We start from the raw sequence: 24,366 nt of genomic DNA, 5'->3' as shown, positions 1-24,366 counted from the left end.
AGAGAAACTAGATTTTATTTATTCAATTTTATCATATATATTAAAAATCAGTTTAATCATAATGTTAAAATCATTATATCTAATAATTGAAAAAGAATTCGATTATGCTGGATTGTATACAAATTTACATAAAACAACTTCCATAGAAATTAATAAATCAATACATAAATTAATAAACTACACCAATTATATAAAAAAAGATTAAGCATATTTTTTTATGAATAAAAGACTAAACATATTATTTATATGATATGCTAATAATATATATCCACTGAAGATCAGATGTCCAATTCATACTATTAAAAAAATAATAATTAACATTTTATGAAAATTAAAAATACTGATTGATTTAATTTTTACAAATCCTAAATTTACAATAATTTATGAAAAGAAATATTTTCTTTGCTGTTATTGTAGACCAAAAATAGTGACCAATCTAAACACGTTACTTCAGATAAAGTTGGAATTTATTTTTTCTACCTTAGAAAAAATGAAAATTCCCTTTTTTTAAATTCACCATTTCCCAAGATCCATCTACCATGAATTTTACATCCACGTGTCACAATCTCAATCGACGGAGGCCTAGAAGTTGCTCGACCTTTAGTCCTCAAGCACTATAAATTGCTCTCTTGAATCCCTTCGTTTCATATTCCAATTCGAATTCAGCTAACAATTGCAGCAAACTTTGAGTTTCTGATACAAAAAGTGTTTCTTGTGTTCATTATTACACACTCATTCTGTTGTTCTGATTCAGCATTTCACTCTTGTTCCTCTTCAGGTGAGTTCTTCTATAATTTCATGAACTATCACAGATAATCACTACTCTGTTTTCATATTTAATTTGTTATGCATTTACCTGTGATGATTAATTTGTATTTATAGTTAGTAATTTGAATTTATCTATAATTATAAATGTTTATCTAAAATTATCTTCAGAAGATATAAAAAGAGAACAATCTTACCTCAAGAGACCATTCAACAGTATTTATTGTTAATGAGACCTTAAAATAATTAAGGTAAGAGATAATTAAAAAATAGTAAATTAAAAAAACAAAAAATATTTAATGGATTTTAGTTAAATGTTTTTTTATAAATATTTTAAAAAATTCACTTGAAAATTAACTTAAACACAAAGTGAAAAATAATAAATTTGTTTACAAGTTAAAATTTACTTAAATAAAAAATAAAAAATAATAACTTAAAAAAGTTTTATAATTTTTTTACATACATAAGTTAATTTGAAATTAATATAACTACTATCATGCATTAACATTTTTATTATTTTTAATACATGTTTATATCTGAATGTAATATTGATTTGATAGGAGTGCAATAATATTATAATTTATTTTTATACATCCTCATATAAAGCTTTGTTCGTAATTGATAAATTAAAAATTATTATTAGTTTTTTAATATTTTTTTTATAAAATTTCCACGTATAATGGTTTTTAATTAAATTACTATATTAATCTTTCTACGATAAAAATAAAGTGAGTAAATATATATTATTTTATTAAAAATTATAAAAAGTTTTTCACTCGTCGTGATTTCTGATAATTTTTTAAACTTTTTATATATTTGTTCTTAAAACAATTAGAACATAGCGGTACTTGGAAGTATTTTGGTTAAAAAATAGTATAAATTTGTAATATTTGTGAAAAAATCATATTTAGATACCTTAAAAGCTCTCTCTTGGAAGTAGATAGAGCTGTCAAAGTTATTCATAAGAGTATCTTCAACGAAAATCTCATTTCTTATATTATTTTTTAATGTGATTTCTATATATTAATTAATTTATAAATTAAATAAAATATTAATATAATTTTTTTTACACTTTATAAATAACTCTTTTAATTTTAATCAAAATATATATAGGATTTATATTGAAATGATATTTTTATTTCTAAATAATTCTTTTTAATTTTAAACAAATCATATGTAAGACTTATATTAAAACAATTTTTTATTTATAAACAACTGTGGTTAGCAATTCCTATAGAAGGTACTCTAACATGTTTGAGTCTATAATTTATATGTATTTAAATTTTTAATCTATACGGAAAATTAATAACACTTGATTTCATTTAAAACTATATGTCTTCAAGTAGCAATTGTTGTTAGGCTAGTTTCTTATGTTAATAATACCGGGAATCGAATTTTGGATAATGTTGGTAACTAATTTAGTGCTTCCAAATGTTTGATATGGTGTTGTTGTCAAAGTAGTTAAGTGTTCAAACATGACGGTTACACCTATGATCTCCATTAATGATGGGAACCTGGTGGTTCATGACAAGATCATACTGAGTGGAGTGCCAGACAACATTGTCCTAACTCCAGGAACTGGAAAGGGCCTTGTGAGAGGTGCATTTATTGGTGCCACTGCTTCCCACAGCAAAAGTCTCCATGTCTTTCCCTTGGGTGTCTTAGAGTAAGTTCCTTTAGCATTTTCAACTTTATTACTTACTCTTACATGCTATGTTGTGCTGATTTGTACTTGCTCACCAGCTTGATGAATTAATATGCTATCTACATTCCTAAACTTTGGTTGGTTTATACAATTTAAACTTGCTTGATGAACTAGTATGGTATCTAGTTTCCAAAACTTTGGTTGCTTTATACAATTTAAGCTTGCTATCTATCTTGTTTATGAATAGGGATCTCCGGTTCTTGAGTTGTTTCCGGTTTAAGTTATGGTGGATGACTCACAGAGTGGGAACCTGTGGGAGGGATGTCCCATTGGAGACTCAATTCATGCTTATAGAGAACAAAGACAGTAAAGATTATCAAGAGAATTCTCCAACCGTTTACACTGTTCTGCTTCCTCTCCTGGAAGGCCAGTTCCGTGCTGTTCTACAAGGCAATGACAAAAACGAGATAGAGATTTCCCTCGAGAGTGGTGAGTTGCTTCTTGGCCATGAAAATTGATTTGGTGTTAGCTATGAGAAACTCTGCTACTGGGTTGAGCTTTAGCTCCCCCAAGTTTTAGAGAAGCTGTGGTGGAGCTACAATATGTGAATATACTAATTGGATGAAGAAACCTCTCAATGGCTTCCTACCAATCAATTAAATCAATCAAATGGAGTTTATAGCTTTGGACAAAATGTATATGTAAGGAGGAGTGCCAAAGAATCGAAACGATATGTTTCCTTTTGGTGTATGGTTTGGTTTTGCAGGAGATCCTGCTGTTCAGACCAAACACGGCCTTCACTTGGTCTACATGCATGCTGGTACCAACCCCTTTGAAGTCATCAACCAAGCTGTCAAGTAAGGCAGCTTTCCCTTTTTGTCTCTGTAATATATTATTTGTCTCTCGAGTACCTTACACAGTCAGTGAAGCTCAAGTTACAGAAATTGCATTGACTTGAATTTGTCATTTTCTCGTGAACATTGGAATTTGTTTGTTGTCTACTGAAATGTTACTGATTCCTTTTTTAATGTCACTCAAGGGCTGTAGAAAAACATAAGCAAACTTTCAGTCACCGTGAGAAGAAAAAAGTAAGAATATCCTCTTAGCCGTAGAGAAATAGATTCAGTGCTGAATATGTGATGCATTTTGTTTCTTACTTTTTGTTGGTCTTTTGCAGTTGCCATCTTTTTTTGACTGGTTTGGCTGGTGTACATGGGATGCTTTCTATACTGACGTCACAGCTGAGGGTGTTGAGGAAGGCCTCAAAAGGTAACTTAAGGGAAATAGCAGTGTGCTAGTTTGTTTATGATCCTGAAGAAGAGTCAAGTTACCGGATACTGAAACACTGAACTTTGTTTAATATTACTTCAGCCTATCAGGGGGAGGCACAAGTCCAAGGTTCCTCATCATTGATGATGGTTGGCAACAGATTGAAAGTAAACCAAAAAATGGTGATGATTGTTTTGTACAAGAAGGATCACAGTAAGATTAAATAAGTTTTGATAACTACTAGTTTAATTCAGCATTTTAAAGCACTTGTAATTTATATTTTGGAGAATTTTGATGATGGCAGGTTTGCTACTAGGTTGACTGGTATTAAAGAAAATACTAAATTTCAAAAGTATGGACAGAGCAATGACACAATTTCTGGTCTGAAGCATGTTGTAGATGAAGCAAAGCGATGTCACAACATGAAGTATGGTCTTGGACCTTGAAACTTGAGTGTTTTGGCATATATTTAAATTTTGTTAGAGAAGAATCATGAGAGAGATTTTGCTTACCAAATTTAACTTTGTGAATTCTGGATAGGTATGTTTATGTTTGGCATGCTCTAGCTGGTTATTGGGGGGGAGTGAAGCCTGCAGCAAGTGGCATGGAACATTATGACACTTCCTTGGCATATCCAGTACAGTCACCAGGTGTGCTAGGAAACCAACCAGACATTGTCATGGACAGTTTGTCTGTACATGGCTTGGGACTGGTGCACCCGAAGAAGGTGTTTGATTTCTACAACGAGCTTCATGCTTACTTAGCTTCATGTGGAGTAGATGGAGTGAAGGTTGATGTGCAAAACATTATTGAGACCCTAGGTAGTGGACACGGTGGCAGGGTCATGCTCACTCGCAGCTATCTTCAGGCACTTGAGGCCTCAGTTGCTAAGAATTTTCCTGACAATGGATGCATTGCCTGTATGTGTCACAACACTGATGGCCTTTATAGTTCCAAGCAGACTGCTGTTGTGAGAGCATCTGACGACTTTTATCCCTGTGATCCTGCTTCCCACACAATTCACATTTCATCTGTTGCTTATAACACACTTTTTCTGGGAGAGTTCATGCAACCTGACTGGGATATGTTTCATGTAAGTTTATGTAATAGTTGGCTTCTTACAACAACTCTTTTTTCATTCCATCTATTTTTAAATCAGTGAGTTTCTTATAGTTAACAAAAGAATGTTCATGATTAACTTTTATGTCAGAGTTTACATCCAGCGGCAGAGTACCATGCTGCGGCTCGTGCAATTAGTGGAGGTCCAATTTATGTTAGGTACGTTACGGATATTGTCCTGCATTAGGCCATACATGAAATGAGCCCATTTGTGACGTGTAGATTTGTTGCTTTTACAGTGATAAGCCAGGAAAGCACAATTTTAATCTTCTCAAGAAACTGGTTCTGTATGATGGTTCAGTTCTCCGTGCTCAGTTGCCTGGCCGGCCTACTGTTAACACTCTCTTTGTTGATCCAGCAAGAGATGGGACCAGGTTTGTTTAACTTTCTTACCAATGTACTTCTCATGCAATGTTTCTGTGACTTTTTGATATAAGTTGTCATCTCCAGCTTGCTCAAGATATGGAACTTGAACAAATGCTCTGGCGTGGTTGGAGTATTTAATTGCCAAGGTGCTGGGTGGTGCAAGATACAAAAGAAAACCCGAATTCATTGTCCATCACCTGGGACACTCATTGGCTCTGTTTGTGCCTCTGATGCTGACCTCATTGCTCAAGTAGCAGATGCTGATTGGCATGGTGACACTGTTGTTTATGCCTACAGAGCAGGTAAATTTAGTTTGACATAGATAGGATAAAGCATGTATCTTAAAGGTGCGGTTGGAAGAACATATCTTATGGAATAAACACTAGTACTAGTGTTTGGGAGAGCTTACAATATTTGTCTGTGAGCTTTATGAAAACAATATGTAGGTGATGCATACTATGTTAAAGCTGATTTTTTACTATTTGTGATAGTAGGTGATGAAAAGATTACAAGTCCCATTCATTATGCTTTTGTTGAATTGCTTCATTTCAACTTCATTGAAAATAATCTGTTTACATGTTTTAGGTGATGTAATTCGGCTGCCAAAAGGTGCTTCGGTTCCTGTGACACTGAAAGTTCTAGAGTATGAACTTTTCCATTTTTGTCCAATCAAGGTGAGCCTTCATAGTTTTGTACCTTTGGGGTATTCCTAAGATTGCAACATGATATACTAAGTGAACCAGTGTTGTTGAACAGGAAATTGAGCCAAGTATTTCATTTGCACCGATAGGGTTGTTGGATATGTTAAACGTTGGAGGTGCTGTGGAACATTTTGAGGTCCATAAAGAATCTGAAGTCCCTGATGGAGGCAAATCAGGAAAAGCAACTTTTATTCTCAAAGTCAGGGGAACTGGCAGATTTGGGGTTTACAGCTCCCAGTGTCCTCTGAAGTGTGTGGTTGGTGGCAATGAAACAGATTTCAACTATGACTCAGAGACTGGGTTGACAACCTTGTACATCCCTGTGCCTCACAAGGACATGCACGTATGGCAGATAGAGATCCATTTTTGAGTCTTAATTCTGATCCTAGCAATTATGGACTTGAAGGAGAGAGATTTTGCTTCAATAGCTTCACATGTAGTGGTGGCACATAGTATGGAGAGTGTCTTTGTAGTAGGAAGAAAAGTTTTTCTTTACTAATAAAAACTTAACATCTTTCTTGCACTTGGGCATTATACATGTTTGGATCTTGTTTGAAAGCATTAGTAGACAATTAATGGCTACAATTGAGCAATTTGTGTTTCAGCCAAAAGTGCTTTTTGGTTGACTTTGGTAGAATAGGTTTTGTGCTCAAACATGTATATTACTAGATTTTGTGATGAAACAAGTGTATGATTTTGTGCACATGAGGATCTGAAGCAGCCTTATTGAAATATTAAGGTCCAAATGAAACAACTTCTAAAAAAATCTCTTTGAACAACTCCTAAAATTCAATGACCTCTGCCAAGGAAATTATAGACCAAGCATTCAAATTGCTCAATCAAAATAAGCAACGGTTTCGAACTGAACCACCCATAAATATATGCAAAAGTCTCATTCCTCTAATTAAGACCAAGAGAGATATGAATAAACATTTTAAGATATTTGCATATAAATTTGCTGTTTAAAAGTTTCCATATGGAGTTCTGAATATTAAAAAGATATGATATAACTTTCAATTACTTCTGAAGTGCATAATTTTCTGCAGCCCCGAAAGCTGAATCCAAAAATAGTGTAAGGAACATTAATATCTATTAATGTTGGTTAATTCCTTCCCAAAATACACAAGATTAATGTTTCAGATTAATGTTAAAAAAAACTACAATAAATGTTAGAAGAGAAAAGCATTATTATATTTATTTAAATTATATTTAAGATTAAATATTTTTCTGTAAGATTAAATAAGTCGACACTGAATTTTATTTATAAAAATCATTTTATATTATTCCCTTTTTAATATTCTTTAACTTATAAATAAATTTTAATTTATAAATAAACTGATTTATTTTTGTCTTATGGTTTAAGAACCCCTACTAACTGAGAAATTTATCTAATACAGTTCTTACTAATAATATACCCCTACCTAATTTTAGATGCCAAACAAATTTACATTTATTACGTCCAAACTTAAATATAAACAATCAGCTTATGTGTGACGAAGTTAATAAAAATAAAATTATTTTTTATTTATTTAACAATATAATTTCTAGTAAGAAGTATTTAGAAAATAAAATAAAATTGAGATTAGTAAAAGAAATAGTAAAATTGAGATTTCTAGTAAGAAGTATTCTTTTTATGAACTGAAATAATAGAAAATTTATGATATGTTTTTGGACTTACCCACGTCACCAAATGTAATTTTCAAATATGTTAACCTAATTTTGAACAATATGTGGAGAATATATAAATATGAGTGTTGTGTCCATAAAAATAGTAAGTAAAATACAAAAAGAATACGTTGTTAGGATAGTAAGATGAAGTGCAAAAGTTAAGAATAACTTAGTCGCATTCCTTTTAAGTTTTGAAGAGTTAATCACCTTCTGCTCCATACCTTCATCATCTTACAATTCAAATTTCAATTTTCGAGAATGTCTTCTCACCAACACCTCCTTCTTATTTTCTTCATCATCCTCTATTTTAATTGGAATCATCACCAAATATGTTTGCAATGCTTGGAGTGTTTTTTTCTTTTGAAGAATAATTCATTTTATACAAAATTTAAAATTTTGTGTAATAAAATACGATGTTTAGATAAAAAAATTTGAAAGAAGTTAAAAATTTAGAAATATATAGAAGTGATTTGATTTCAAAATTATAAAAAATCAAAATATCAAAATTCGATCCAAAAAACTAAAAATTAAAAATTTCATATCCCTTCTCTCTTATTTGTTTCCTTTTTTTAGACCTAGTTGGTTTAATATTAATATCATTTGATCATAGTTATTCATTGTTAGAAGTCAGTGTTATTATGTAGTTACTATTATTTAATATTTGAGGAGAATGAAACATTCGTCAACTAATATTTTTTTAATTAATAAATATTATTTTATATTAAAATAATTTTTATATTTATTGGTAATTGAAACGTTCTATGTACATACAAAAATTAAAATTGAATAAATTTAAATTATATTCAAACAAAATATTCAAAAAAATAAAATAAGAACAACAATTTAAATTTAACATATTTGTCTTTCTTTACTTTCTTAGTTATCCTATATTTGTTTGGCATGTGTGTAGAACGATGATATTTACTAGATACATTTATTTTCATTTACCATAAGCTTTTTTTGTCATAAGGGTTATCCAAGTCTTGTCACTTGTGAAAGTATTTTCCATGGGAGTATGTGGAAGTTTATTAGAGTTTTCTTTTCGTTTCTTGACGTTCAGACTGCTTTGGTTGCTAAATTTTATGGAGTTATATATGCTTTGGAGGAAGCTTAAAAGTTGGGTCTTACTAATGTCTGGCTGAAATGTGATTTTGTGTTGCGTTTACTGCTAGGACAAATGTTCTTTGGATGCTTCGTAATCGATGAAATACTTGTCTTAATTACTGTGGAAAAATCAGGTTTATGGTTACTCATATTTTTTGTTGTGAAGGGAATGCGTGTGCTGATAAGTTGACTAATTTACGATTGATTCATAGAGAATCCTTTCATTGGTATAATAGGTTTTCATCTAGTCTATTCTCAGAATTCTTTATTAATAGGTATAGTTTATCTATGTATCGTTTTTTTAACATATAGATTTTGGTCTAGTCTCCCATATTTTTTGTATTTTTTTTAATAATATTTTTTTTTTCATTTGATGGCAAATGATTGTTGTTACTTGAGGTGTCAGTCTAGCTGAGAAGTCAAGTAGCATAGTAATACCTAACATAAAAGCTTTTTATAAAAAAGATAAAAAAAAAAAGTATCCATAAATCCACGAAGTGTTAAATTTATAACTATTTAATTAAATTATTCTATTTTTAACTAAAAAATAATTTCTTTAAAATCCAAAAAAATATAAAGTCATTCCTATCTATATGAATTCAACTTGTTTTCATAAAATTCATATTTTGCGATGACAAATTTACTACTAATTAAATTTGTGTACATATCTTACGTTTCTTTGAAATAACATTCCACACCAAAGTCGTGATTTAGGAACACAATTTCTTCTCAAAATTATTTTTTTATTCATAAATCATGTAATTGAAACACGACTTTGATTATGTGAAATCGTTGTCCATTATGATAAATAAAAGAATTAATTTTATCATTTGATACAAAAGTCTACTTTATAAGATAGTCACATGTTTTTGGAAGATATATCTAAGGTTAAATAACTATCACAATATATTATATGTTATCACGTTAATTTATAATTGAATAATGGTATAAATTTTTTGGCTGGAATATAAATTTTCACTCGTGATAAATTATTTAATTTTTTTTTGTTTTTGATATTTTTTATCTTTATCTTTTAATAAATATTTTTTGAAAATATTATTCGAGCCATTTTATTTCACTAAAAGACTATTTAGAGTACTTGGAATAAAAAAGAAAATAAAAATCTTAATAGAAACAAAGCTTAACAAAATTAATAAAACTAAAGTTTTTGATAATTTATCACAAACGTAAAACATGCTTAAATCGAAGAAAATGTATACAAAGTTGTTAGATATTTGCTACAAAACTATATTAAGACTAGGAAAACTAAGATATATTGTGACTAAGAAAATTAGGGTACCCAGATTCTTTTCTACTCATTCACAATAATTTCAAACCTAAAATAGAATTTTAATAACTCTTGAACCTTTACATAATTAAAAGTATTTTTTATCTATATAACTAATTTATTACAACTCGATAAATTAAGTTCAATTACACTAAGTAAGTCTTTATCTATTTATTTATATTAAAGATCCCACATCGATCAGAGTCTTTCATAGTATATAAGTGAGTCCAAACCTCATTTCATAAGCTAAATTTATAAGGTTGAGTTAGACTTAAAGTTCACTTTGTAATAATCTATTTAGATTCTAAGTTTACATTACAAGAAAATTTGTATCTAATTAGCTATCCAAGTTTTAACTATCAATTAGTGAGGTGTAATTAACAAACTATCTGTCTAAAAACTAAAAACTAGTCATTGGAAAAATTTTAAACCATACATATTCTTTAAAATCATGATATATATACCTATAACATAGGTATGATTTAAAATTAAATGAAGATGAAAAGAAGGTTACATAAAAGAGAACCTAATTTATGGGAACCTAATTGTTGTTGATTAGTATATAAGATGATAGTTAAGATTGCATAAAAAAAGGTTTTGTTGGTCATGTTCTTCCTAATCATCCTAATTATATTCCACACGCATACATGAACCAAACATTCACTCTGATGTCATTAGTGATACCATGCAAGGGTATGGGAACCTTCAAACTTTCAAACCAAACCCTATTTCTTTAAGACTTTAATATTCAAACTATAAAACTAATTATTAGTATACTTTTTTAGATAATTATGATAAAAACAAATAAACTTATATTTCATGTGGATTTATTATTAGATGATAGTGTAAAATTATTCGTTACAATACTAGAACATATACTTATATTAATATTGTTCATCAATATGATAAAGTCGAGTATAATTCCCATCTATTTTTTTTTTGAAGTAAAAATGATATTTTATTTGATTTTAAATAATCCATAAGACAAGATCATTAGCTATATGGAGTGTACGGTTAATCAACCCACTAATTATGATTAAAATGTGATAAAATAATGAATGTGAGGGAATGAATGAGTTGTAGATGTTCTATAAAATAAATATGAAGGATGTCTAATTAGAATTATGCCTACAGAAAGTTCATGATTTCTTCTACGCAAACTCATATTTTTTTCCCTTTCAATGAAACTTTAAAAGGTTCTCCTATTAACTTCAAGGTCAGGGGATGCAGCAACTTTTGGTAATGATTTTCATTCATCTTTCCCAAAGTATAAACTAATTGACACATAAGATTATTTTAGTTCAATTAATCAATAGTTTTAAATTTGTATCTCACATATAAAAAATGGGGTTGATTCAAAAGATATATAATATTAAATTTTATTTATAATGTTTATAATTATGTTTTTTTAAAACAAAATCATCAAATAAAAACCAAAATTTTTAGAAATCAAAATAATTAGTTATAAAGTAATTAAATTAGAGACCATTTTAAAAACTAAAAAAAAATGTTTTTAAATTATTTTTTATTATTGTTAAATAGTTTCTAAATTGGTATCTAATTAGCAATCAATGTTTTAACTATCAATTATTTAGATTTTAAATTTGGTAGAAAAACTTTGGTGGCTAATTAGATACCAATATAAAAATCATTTAACAATAATAAAAACTAAGTTAAAAACCAAAAATTTATTTAGTACTTAAAATATCTCTAATTTAGTTACTATAACAACTAATTATTTTTTATTTCTAAGATTGGTTTTTATTTCATGATTGTTTTTAGTGATAATAAAATAATATATGATAAAAATATAACTAAATAGAAAAAAATAAGCATCTTTCTTAAATATGAAATTTACAGATATGAATTATCAATTTTACATGCCACTAAAAACTTTCATAAATTTATAATAAAAATAATATCTATTTTATTTTATTTTATTGAAACTTTATATTAATTGGGTCATAAAACCAATTAAATAAATTATACCACTTAATTTTTTTTAGTGAATAATAATCAACAATTATTTAGAGGAATTATTTTTAAAAATTTAAACAAATAATATATTTTGAATAGTTTTTTTTTTTAAATAAAAATATCTAAAAAAATTTAAAACTAGAAAAATCAAATAGAATATGGGGGCAACAAGATAGAGAAATTTTTGTTGTTGATGTATCACAATGTTCAAATCGTCGTGTAAGCTTTTGTCTCGTTAACAAAAGATTAAATAACTTTTAATTATTAACACAATATACAGAAAAAAATTAATAAAATTCATTTTATGGTATATATAATTATATGTAGCTTTTAAAATGACAATATATGAAGTTATAAAAACAAAACAAATATTATGTTTGTGATGCGTTTATTGTTAGGACAAATGTTCATTGAATGTTTCGTAATCGATGAAATACTACTGTGAAAAGATCAGGTTTATGGTTATTCATATTTTTGGTGGAGGAAATACTGATAAGTTGGCTGATTTAAGATTTATTCATAAAGAATCATTTCATTGGTATAATAGGTTTTCATCTAGTCAGTTATTAGAATTCTTTATTAATATATATAGTCTACATATGTATCGTTTTTGTTAACATATGAGTTTTGGTTTAGTTCTTCATATTTTTGTATTTTTTTAATAATATTTTTTTCATGTGATGACAAATGATTATTTTTTTTTATGTGATTGTTTTTTCATGTGTCAACATAATTGAAATGTGAAGTAGAATAATGATACCTGAAATAAAAACAAAACAAATATATTAAAACAATGATACTCAAATACGTTGTCTAAAAAAACAATATTCTATCCATAACAAATAATGAAAAGAAAAAGTTTTGTCGAAATTAAAAAACAGATAACTTTTAAATACATAAATAGAAAGAAGAAAAACTCTGACATGAGGATATGATTCAACATAAATTCTCCCCTACATCATCCATTACACGTGTGAGGGAAAATAACTACCATAATTTATTAGTGCATTTTAAGAAAATTATATACATTTATAAAAAAAAAGTAATTTGTGGTTTGTACAATTATATATGGTTATTAAGATATTTCTTAATTATGTTTTGATGAAAAAATTTAAATAACTTCAAGTGACTCACAACTTTATATTTTTCAATTTTATTTAATTATTATACATAATAATATTTTTACTTTAAGAAATCAAATAATATTTTTATTTTAAAGGTTGAGTTGGTTATAGAAACAAAATATATATTTTGTAAATAAGTTTTAATGTCACGAAACCTCTTCAATCAAAAAATTGTTTTCAACAATCAAAGCAAGACATATATATATATAATCTAAGTCAAAAGTAATTAACTATTGTAATAGATAATTGATGTAATAGATTAACGAATCCCAACATTATTAATCAGTGGAACCAAATGAACTATGCCTTTTGTATGTCGTATTCATTCCTCATTGTCGTTTTTCTAATTACTTTTACAAAAAAAGAAAAGAAAATGACAACTAAAACATAAATTTTCTACTTACCTCCTCTTAAAAGAATCATATACCTTATAACTTTAAAGTACAACATTTTTCTTATAACAATTTTTTTTTAATTTTGAATTTTAATTATGATAATTTTTTATTTGAAGTTTTGGTCCAGATTTTTTTAAATAAATTAAGAGTAAGCGTTACTTTATTAGAAATATAAGAAAGATGAGTATTCATCATTAAAAAAAATAAATAAATATATATATATATATATATGAGAGAAGTGCTACTTATCTTTCCTAATTGATCTTACTTGAGAGAATTATTTTTAATAATTTAATTTTAAATAAATAAATAAAAATCCCACTAGTAAGTATTTCCTATAAAAATAATTTCATAAAAGTTAGGTGTCATATTTTTAACATTGACTCATTGTTTTTTATATTAGATTTGTAATTAATCAAACAATTATTCATAATACTTACCCTTTGTAAATTATATTTGTCAAGAATTAAAATATAACTAATAACTTAATATATAAAAATTATTTAAAATATATGTATACTTGGCTATTCTAAACAATATAAAAGATAAGGAGTTTGCAATAAGTTTTCACATAAATGAGAATGAATATTAAAATTTGAAACCTATCTGCACTGATTACATATATATTATTGTTAAAGAGACACATAAAAGAAAGCATATAAAAGGAAATGAGACTTTTCAAATAACATCGTTCAATTTGCTATGTGAGGAAAGACTACTTAAGCTCAAGCCTAACATAAATGTATGTTTGAAGAAAAAATCCTCAATAAGTACAAAAAAAAAATATATAAAAATAGTAATTGAAAAAAAAAACATTTTATACCAATAATCTTATATATAAATTAATTTTAATCTATAGAAGAAATCATGTATTTTTTGTTTCTTGATAAACAAGATATATCTAAACATGTACTTAAAGAAATTGATAGAAAGCCTATGAATGAAAAAGCTATGGAAAAGTAGGTTTTAAGAGTGAAGCATTGCAATCCTTAATTTGAAGTTAATTAAACGAACTGAAAATGGCGTCCTATAGGGTTAATTGATGCATACGTAGTTACGTAGTAATCATATTTACTTATTATTAATATTTAGGTCATGTAGTCACATAAGTGAATGACACATTGGTAAACTTGGTGGATTGAAGCATGTATGGAGAAAATTAAAGTGATTGAATCCTAGAGATTCTTTCGTCTCAATCTCTCATACCCTAGCTTCCATACCGTAACATATCCTTATGTAAGAAAATAACTCAATCATCTTCATTTTTCTTTGTCTATAAATACACAATCTTCTCATCAATTCAACACCAAGTTGGATGTAGCCATTTTCATGAAACATCTTTCAACACCATTATTCAAGAGAACTATTCTCACTTTCACACAAAGGGAAGTAACAATGGCCCTCCCAAGACACCCCCTCTTGTTCCTTTTTGCCATGATTATGCTTTCTTTTGCTGATAGCACAGTTGCAGAGGACCCACTTCTGTTATTTCATGAGGGTTCTGCTAAAGACAACAACTTCATCGTGCAAAGTACAAATGTTTTGAACTTGAAGAGCTTTGACAAATTGGGTCAGATTTCTTCTTCCCCTAAAATGGTTAACGTGAATGATTATGGGGCTCAAGGAGATGGTAAAACCGATGACACTCTGGTAATTATTCTCATCTCACATGCATGTTATGGCTCACACTTCGTAATATACTAAAATTATATTAGTTGTCGAACTTCTAAGTAATTACATGTCTTTTTGCATGTTGTATTCTTTGCATGTGTATGTTGGTGCAGTTTTTCTTAATCAATGAAACTGATATGGATGGTTAAAATAAACAGTGATATATAGTATGCCATAACAACTTACAAGATTAAAAAAGGTAAAACTGAGACCAGATCAGAATATATAATATTTTTATTATTATTAATGATAAGGATAAAGATAAATTTACAATTTTTGCAGTGTATAATAGTTTAATATTCATCGAACAAAGTCGTGTTTATAATGATTCAATTAATTGATGGTAAATAATATTATTTTATAGTGTCGGATTAACCAACTATTCAAAACAATTTAATTGGAGTTTTATTTTCAACAACTTTCTTTAATTTTTATATAAAATTTTAAGAGAAGCAATACAAGAAAATCATAACTAAGATTATAATTACTCAATATATTAACTAAATTAAATACTAATTAGATATTAAAAAATATTTATATAAAGTGATTTGATAAAAAAGTTTAAAATAATTTTTAAATTTATATATAAATTAGCAACCTAATGTTTGAAGAATGATAATGTTTGAAGTATTGATTTTGGCTATATATGGGTTGGTTACTTCAGGCATTCAAGAAGGCTTGGGAAGTAGCATGTTCATCTGGGATAGCAGTTTTTGTGGTGCCACAGAAGAATTATCTACTCAAACCAATCACATTTTCTGGCCCTTGCAAATCCAACATCGCAGTTCAGGTTAGTAAGCCACAGATTCAAATTTGTAGTTCCAAATATTCTTAAGCATATATATATATATATATATATATATATATATATATATGTAAATCTCTGCAACACAGTTACATAAATTATAATATACAATTTGGGATGAACTCATCATTATTTTATCAGATCACTGGAACTGTTGAAGCATCAGATAACATATCAGATTACAACGAAGACCGCGCACACTGGCTTATGTTCGACAGTGTTCAGAAACTATCAGTTAAAGGTGGTGGAACCATCGATGGAAATGGAAACATATGGTGGCAAAACTCATGCAAAACGAACCAAAAGCTTGTAAGAAATTATAGTACAATATTGCTATCTTTGATTAATATATATAAATCATATTCAAATGCTATAACTATTCTTCTGTGTTTCTTTGCAGCCTTGCAAGAAGGCCCCTACGGTATGTATTATTGCTCTCTCAATTTGGATTCAAATCTATTGGAAATAGATCTTGTTAAAAAATTTAGGTGACTTTAATATATATATATATATATATATATATATATATATATATGATATTTAGAGAATGATTAAGATTTGAAAACACAATAATAATATTATTTTTAAAGTGTGATTGATGTTTAAAAAATGTGCACTCAGCCTATTTCTTATTTTAACTTTGTTTTAATCTTTTGGTTTGTATTGGTTAAGTAATATTATTGATATGTTGTTAATTTAAAATAAAAATATATAAAAAATATTAAAATAATATTATTAAAGAGTTATAATATAATTGTATAAAAGTAGTAAATTATCAATATATTATTATCTTACCTAACTTATGATTTTGTACCTTTGCAGGCGTTGACTTTCTACAAGTGCAAGGACTTAACAGTTGAGGATTTGACGATAAGAAATGGTCAACAGATGCATGTTTCATTCGAAGAATCTGAGAATGTTATAGTTTCTGGTCTCACCGTGACAGCACCTGAGGATAGCCCAAACACTGATGGAATTCACATCACAAACACTCAAAACATTCAAATCTTAAATACAGTTATAGGAACTGGTATATCTATATCTTCTGCCTTTCAAAACAATCAAAATCATCAACCATTTGAAAATTTCTCTAATTTTCTGATTCAATTCTTTCAGGTGATGATTGCATATCAATAGAAAGTGGATCCAGGAATGTGCAAGCCACAAAAATAACCTGCGGACCAGGCCATGGTATCAGGTATACCTTCCATAATCATCATCAATCTTCTATATACCATAATTGATGACATGAATATGAAAAACTTATAAGCCACTTTAATGAGTTTTAGAATTCTTTGCTTAATTTGTTGAGAGTTGTTGCAATGATTAATTTAAAATGTGAGTTTGTTTACAATAATGATCTCAGCATCGGAAGCTTAGGGTCTGGGGAATCCAAGGATTTTGTTTCAGGAGTAACAGTAAATGGAGCTAAATTTTCTGGAACTACCAATGGAGTAAGAATTAAAACATGGCAGGTAATTTTAAATTTCAACAACCATTTTACACAGCTAGTATAATATATATATATATATATATTATTTATTTGGTTAATTTAATATGTACTTGCATGCATGCAGGGAGGGTCAGGAAGTGCAAGCAACATCAAGTTTCAGAACATTCAAATGGAGAAAGTAACGAACCCCATAGTAATAGATCAAAATTACTGTGATCAAGCGACACCATGCAAAAAACAAGTAAATAATCAAATTATCCAAAGTTGAAAATTGGCCAAAATTATGGATCAGAATTAATGGGAGAAGAACTAAAACTGAACTTTTATTTTATTGAATTAGTTAGTGATGATTAACAAGGTTATATATATTGTTGCAGAAATCTGCAGTTCAGATTAAGAACGTGCTGTACGAAAACATAAAGGGCACAAGTGGTTCTGATGTGGGTGTGCAATTTGATTGCAGCGAGAAGTTTCCATGCGAAGGGATAGTGTTGCAGAACATAGATCTGCAATATGAAGATAGAAGAGAGGCCAAGGCTTCATGCAACAGTGTTCAATTGTCCTACAGAGGAGATGTTAACCCTCAGTGCCCATAGAAAGTTAAATGAAAGATTAGTTTGCAGATACATACAGTAATAAGGCTATGATTGATTTGTATAGCAGCCAACAATAATATTTGTGATGATGTACTATAATCCTAGCTACTCATGATTCTCTTGTACTTTGTTTCATAAATAAAATTTAACTTATCATATTTTACTTTGTAACTTTCAATATATATACATATATATACCCAATGTATACATATATATTTTACTTATTTGGTGACAATTTATGTTTGGTGTCTGTTTATATTTTTTATTTTGGTGTTAGTGATGTTGGTACATTTTTACATGGATGGATTTATATGGGTGTTGAGTTTCTATTGGAACTTGATTTATGATTTAGGGTTTAAGTTTTGGATTAGGATTTAGGTTGGATTGTGAAATCCTTTCTTATTTTTATATTTATTTTTTTTATAAGAGTTATAAATAATCTATATTTATTTATGATTTTTTTTTGATAAAAAATCATATATATACTTAGGATTTAAATTGATGAAATTATAATATATGCTTAATATAATAAGATTTAATCATCAATATTTTTTTATTTTAAATTAAGAATTTTTTATACTTTCAATCAATAAAACTAAAAATAATTATTTTAAGATAATAATTATAACATTAATAAAAAAAGTAGTTTATTTATCATAAATATTGATATATTTTATTTTTAATATAATAAAAAAAGTTACACCTAAATTTTTTAAATTTCTTAATTTTATTTGAATTTTTTTATCATGCTAAAAATAAAATATATTAACATTTCTTTTATCAATATTATAATTATTATATTATTTCAAAACCATTTAATCAATTATGATTATTTTTTATTGATTAAAAGTATACAAAATCTTAGTTTAAAATTAATTTTCATTTATTTCACTTTGCTTAATATATTTTTAATCGATTAATAACCTAAAATATCTTTATATGGTGAGAAATTAAACACATAATAAAACGTTAACGTGTTGAAAATAAACTCAATGAATAGGCTAACATGTTTAGAATATATACAAATTCATTACCATCATTTCATAATTTAATTAACACGTCATTAAAAAACTAAAAAATAATAATTTTCTTTAAAATTTGTCAGAGTAACGTTGCTTTGACATCCTTGAACTATTTTTAATCTTTAAAACATGTGAGCACACTTTTATAGATTTAATAAATTATAAAAGAAAAGAAAACTAAAATGTATATGATAAAATAAAAAACTTACATGATAAATTTGTAAAGCTTCAGTAGTTTCACTAATATATAATTTTAATTTTTAGAAAAATTTAATTACACATTTCATAGTCTAATATTTTTAAATTAATCATTTCATTAGATTACCACCAATGTGATAACAATATTAAGTACTTATCATCATGCTACGACATTACTCTTATATTTCTAAAATTTTATCAGTGTCCAAAATAAATATTGGATACAGGATACAGATCATTGATAAAATGTTCAAATTTAAAAAATATTTTTTGAATTTGTAACCATTCTAGTACGATTCTAATACAATTTAAAAAAAATATTAATTTAAAAAAAATTCAAAATTATTGTATAAATTTTTATTATGATTATAAAAATAAGAAACAAATCATTTTGAACAAACCATGAAAAATATCTAAAAAAAAATTGAAACATACTTCCACCCATAAATCTTTATTATCAATTTATATAATTCATAATATTATAATATATAGATTTGTGCCTTACATTAATACGTATCTCCGTATCTGTGTCTCCGTGTCCGTATTCGTGTACTCACATTTAATAATAATTATATATTATCTGTTGATACATTGATATATTTTATTTATAATTGAATAATATATTTATAATAGGATAAAACAATTTAATTTTAAAAAAAATGAATCCAAAATTAAATGTGTGTATATATATATAATTGAATTTATTATAAAGAAAGATAATATATAGATATATAAATGGTTTAGAATGGGATTAGATGGGTTTTGGAAAAGGGTCAAGGTCAGCATAGGAAGACTCCCTCTGCTTCTTTTCCCTTTCTCTTCCTTCTCTTCTTCTTTTCTCTCAATTTCATTTTCATTTTCATTTCATTTCATTTCATTTTCATTTGAGCTCTCTTTGCAAGTGTGTTGGATGGGAACTCCCGAATTCCCAGATCTGGGAAAGCACTGTTCGGTCTCTGATTGCAAGTTGATCGATTTCTTGCCCTTTACCTGCGATCGCTGCAACCAGGTTCTTCCCTTTCTTTGTCTCTGTTTTTACCCAAACAACTGAATTTGTCAACTGAGTTACTACTAATGCTGTAATTTGATTTAGTACTTGTATTGCATGAAATATGAGAATACCTATTGGAATATTCATCTGGGTATGTGTTTCTTCCAAAATTTTTTAAAACTGTTATTCTCTAAACTACCTCTTGATCTGCTCCATCAGACCATTTTTCTATGCTGGCATAGGTTGTAGCTAATTGGGCGAAAGTCTATTTTCCCCTATTCACTAATTTAGCCAAATTTTAATGAATTGTGGTGATGGGAGGATGGACTTGTTTTTAATTTTATGTTGAAGTAGGGATGTGAAGTTGGCTAGTTTTACAAGTGTGCAGTGTTTTGAAACGAATCAAGAAAAGTGCTGAGGAAGTGGCTTCCAGAATTAGGAATGGCAGTAAAAGTAGTTATAAACTACGGGAAAAGTGGTAATGATGGTTAAGAGCGGGAGACCTAAGAGGTGGAAATGGTTGGCTCCTTTTTGTTGCAGAGTTATAGGATAACATTTAGTGCAGTTTTATGAGGACTTTTGGGTTTTAAATAGAAGTTTTAACCAATCTCAGCCGTTATTCTGGGAGTCACCTTCAATTATAACTCGAAAATATCACTAAGGAATTGCATCTTAGTATTGTTCTTATTTTTATTTCTGTGACCCTCAAATTCAACTAAAGAAAAATACAATCATATGTATATGTTTGTGTGGAAAGGGGTGTTGTAAACTTTTTAACAATTGTTATCGAACTCTTTATTTAACTTGTAGATCCTTATGAGTTACAACTAGTTAGAGAAAATGACTTAACTCACTATTAAAGTCTTTTATCTGGTAAACTTAGGTATAGTCGTTAAACTTGTATGAACTCTTGAATCAAGAACTGAGTCAATAAATTGGAAATCAAATGTAGTATTTTGTCTTATTGACCATATTGTGACAATGCTTTATACGAACCATACATTGTTTTTGAGCTAATGTTAACATTTCACAAGGATCAAATTATTTGAAGAAAATATCTCCTTCTTTTAAATGTTTTCCCTATGGAAATTCATGTTTTTATAAATTTATGTATGATTCGATCATTTAGGTAGTTTGATTTATTTTAATACTATAGTACTACTACTAAGCTTTATTATTGTGGTTGGATACTTTGTTTTATTGTGGAGTTGAAATGTTGAATTATTGTTGTGTTAATAGCATAGTTATCTGAATCTTACTATTCATGAATGGATCTGTTCAAATTGATACGAATCATAGATTCTTCTTTTTTTCACCAATTCCCATGAAAAAAATTGAAAAGTCATATAAACTTAAATTGTTAAATGAAAAGGAATTGATGGAACACTTCTAAACTTATCTTGTTTGATTTTTCCACTACTTATGTTTGTCGCCCACTCATTCAATGTGTGTCTTTTAGTACTATAATTTGTTCCATTTTTCTAAAATAAAGGCTTATAAACTCATATAACTAATAATGTTGTTCTATTAGACTGCTGCTCAAGCTGTTTTATCTGTCTAGTTTAAATATTTTCTTTGAACACTACACATCATTGGTATGATATATTTACAGTAACTTCATGGTTTTTGAATTTTGCGATTTGATTCAAATTATGATTCACAATTTAAAAATTAGCTTCGTGATTCATGATTTGATAACCTTGGTTAAAAGCATTACGTTATGCATTTATGTTGTTAATAGGTTGTGTTTGAATATTATTTCTTACATTATGCAGACTCAAAAGTCAAGTCTGCAGTAATTCCATGAGTTTGCGTAAACTGTTGACTTTGACAATCATATTTTAAACAACTAAATTTGAACTCGACTTATAACTTTTGCGTGCCTCAAAAGTCAGTTTTCAGTAAATTCTGCTACTGCAATTTTCAGTTCTGTTTGGTTAAGTATATATAATTTTTCTTTAGTTCTGAGTAGCACTTAAACCTTTTGGGTTCTTTCCTGAAACACTATTCTGATTATTGATTTTGTCTGATGACATTCTGGGAATTTGTCTGAGTGTGGAATTATGGATCATTATTCCACCTGTGCTCATTTTAAGAGCTTTTTGTTTGATCAAACTTATCAGCCAAATCTTTTCAGGTGTACTGTTTGGAGCACAGAGGTTATATTAAACATCAGTGTCCAAAAGCTGACAAGAAAGATGTTACTGTAGTTATATGTCCACTTTGCGCTAAAGGAGTTCGCCTAGTTCCTGATCAAGATCCAAATATAACTTGGGAGAATCATGTCAATACTGACTGTGACCCATCGAACTATGAGAAAGTCACAAAGAAGAAAAAATGTCCTGTCCCAGGATGCAGAGAGATATTAGGATTCTCAAACACAATTAAGTGCAGGGACTGCACGGTAGACCATTGTTTAAAGCATCGGTTCGGACCTGATCATAGATGTCCTGGTCCCAGAAAAATGGAAACAAGCTTTTCATTTAGGAATATTTTGAATGTGAATAAAAAACAGGAGTCCAAACCCCAGTCAAGTTCGTCTGCATCATCAAGATGGTCTACAAACTTTCTTAATGCAGTTTCTAACATTCGAGCATCAGCAGAGGCTGGTGTGTCGAAGTTGAGTGAAGTTAACCAAGGCTGGTGGACAGCATCAAGTGGGGTGGGATCGAGCCATAGCAGTGGTCAAGTGGAGCAATGCCCTCAGTGTGATACCAAGTTTTCCTCTGTTACCGCTTTGGTTGACCATGTGCAAAAAGTTCATGAAAGGAATGGCAAGCGATCTGGAGCAAAGGTTACAATTGATGTTTGCCCAAAGTGTAGTAGAGGATTCCGGGATCCTGTTTCCCTTGTGGAACATGTTGAGAGGGATCATGGTGGCAGTTCTAGATCATAAGGTATGGAGTTGATATTTTTTATTGAATGAATAATGCCAAGAAGAAAATGCACTTTTTTTGGCAATAAATAGACTAGAAAAATAGTTTTGTAAGCATGAATTGAATTTATTGAATACATTTAGGGTGTAAACATTGTCATACGATCATGGATCACGGTTTGATTAAAAATGGTTCAATTTTGTCATAATTACTTTAAAAGTCTGGACTATGATATAAATCCTTACAATATATATATATATATATATATATATATATATATATCAAAATTAAACTTTATAATATGAATGTGTAGATTATTCGAATGTAGGGATGATAGATTTATTTGATTACTCAATTGTTTTTCAAGTCTTGAATCACACTACTTCAAAAAGCCAGTCCTGCCGGAATTACAAATTTGACAGGAATGTTCTCATGTTGTGTAAACTTCACTTTGTATCTTCACATAATTTATTGTGGGTTTGGTAAAAGCCAATTGTTAAGCCTTACGAACTGGAAGCTGAAACTTATATAAGCAGATTCGGATTGATTATAGTGGTTTTGTTATGACAGGTTGCTGATGGATTAAATATAGAGACATTAGAATGAATTTTAGTTATAGTTTTTTTTCTTCTAATCGAATAGATTATGGATAAACTAAAGAGTTCTCCAATGGGACCAAAAAAGATATATAATACTTCAAATTACGAGGTATGGTTTTCCTCGTCTCATCCTTATCCTCCCTTATCTCATCTTTCATGTTAATAATATTGTAATTCACGGGAGAAACAATAACAACTCAAAAAGTCATTTGTTTTATATAACATAGTGCATGATTAAGCTTGGAGTAACTTAGTACAATAATAGTTTTCATACATAGTTTTCAATGTGTTTATAAAAGTATTTTTTCTTACAATTGGATGCATAAAGATTTTCATTAGTGGTGGTCTATTAAAACTTAAATATTAGAACTTAAAAAAAATAGTAATGGTTAAGAGTTTTGAAATCAACAAGAATTTCACTTAGAACTTAAATATTAGAACTTACAAAAAAAATAGTAATTTTTAAGTATTTTGAAATCAACAAGATCTACATAAGATAATATGAATAAAACTGATTTTAAATTTCTTATAGAAGATTGTGAAATCCAATTTAGTAAATGAAATAAAAGTAATTATGAGAAAAAATTATATTAAAAATCAATTTTAAAATATTAAATAAATTGTGAAATACTTAGTACCATTTGAAAAAATATATATGAAGTGACATTATGATATTAAATATTGTTTTGTTTTGAATTTTTTTTTTATAAAAACTTGTAAAAAAAAAAATAAGA

At 28.1% G+C, this 24,366-nt stretch overlaps 3 protein-coding genes across 5 annotated transcripts; all 3 read left to right on the top strand.

Annotated features, from left to right (window-relative positions):
• Positions 1-646: 646 nt before the first annotated feature.
• Positions 647-6,388, top strand: LOC137830571 (probable galactinol--sucrose galactosyltransferase 2). 3 transcript variants are annotated; one of them, XM_068638004.1, is made up of 14 exons: positions 647-778; positions 2,298-2,431; positions 2,658-2,899; positions 3,177-3,267; positions 3,450-3,498; positions 3,588-3,679; positions 3,782-3,892; positions 3,984-4,106; positions 4,220-4,772; positions 4,890-4,957; positions 5,038-5,172; positions 5,249-5,466; positions 5,750-5,838; positions 5,921-6,388. In XM_068638004.1, exons 3-14 carry the CDS (start codon positions 2,701-2,703, stop codon positions 6,233-6,235), a joined length of 2,043 nt encoding a protein of 680 aa, XP_068494105.1. In that variant the 5' UTR covers positions 647-778; positions 2,298-2,431; positions 2,658-2,700; the 3' UTR covers positions 6,236-6,388. The 3 variants fall into 3 exon arrangements, with proteins under 3 accessions (XP_068494105.1, XP_068494104.1, XP_068494103.1); XM_068638003.1 differs by having other exon boundaries at positions 651-778; positions 2,224-2,431; XM_068638002.1 differs by having other exon boundaries at positions 653-778; positions 2,227-2,431.
• Positions 6,389-14,731: 8,343 nt separating this feature from the next.
• On the top strand, positions 14,732-18,104 carry LOC137828369 (polygalacturonase-like). The gene is made up of 9 exons (XM_068634906.1): positions 14,732-15,071; positions 15,757-15,882; positions 16,039-16,206; positions 16,298-16,318; positions 16,720-16,927; positions 17,014-17,095; positions 17,264-17,372; positions 17,475-17,591; positions 17,728-18,104. The coding sequence occupies exons 1-9, from the start codon at positions 14,751-14,753 to the stop codon at positions 17,944-17,946; spliced, it is 1,371 nt and encodes a 456-aa protein (XP_068491007.1). The 5' UTR covers positions 14,732-14,750; the 3' UTR covers positions 17,947-18,104.
• A 1,814-nt stretch (positions 18,105-19,918) lies between these two features.
• LOC137830570 (zinc finger AN1 and C2H2 domain-containing stress-associated protein 13-like) lies at positions 19,919-23,252 on the top strand. Its single transcript, XM_068638001.1, has 2 exons — positions 19,919-20,175; positions 22,295-23,252. Exons 1-2 carry the CDS (start codon positions 20,077-20,079, stop codon positions 23,051-23,053), a joined length of 858 nt encoding a protein of 285 aa, XP_068494102.1. The 5' UTR covers positions 19,919-20,076; the 3' UTR covers positions 23,054-23,252.
• Positions 23,253-24,366: the final 1,114 nt, after the last annotated feature.

This window comes from Phaseolus vulgaris, chromosome 7, assembly GCF_000499845.2.
Source record: "Phaseolus vulgaris cultivar G19833 chromosome 7, P. vulgaris v2.0, whole genome shotgun sequence".
Lineage (NCBI taxonomy): Eukaryota > Viridiplantae > Streptophyta > Magnoliopsida > Fabales > Fabaceae > Phaseolus > Phaseolus vulgaris.
Note: the sequence above shows the minus strand (reverse complement) of the source record. Positions and strands in the feature narration are given on the sequence as shown.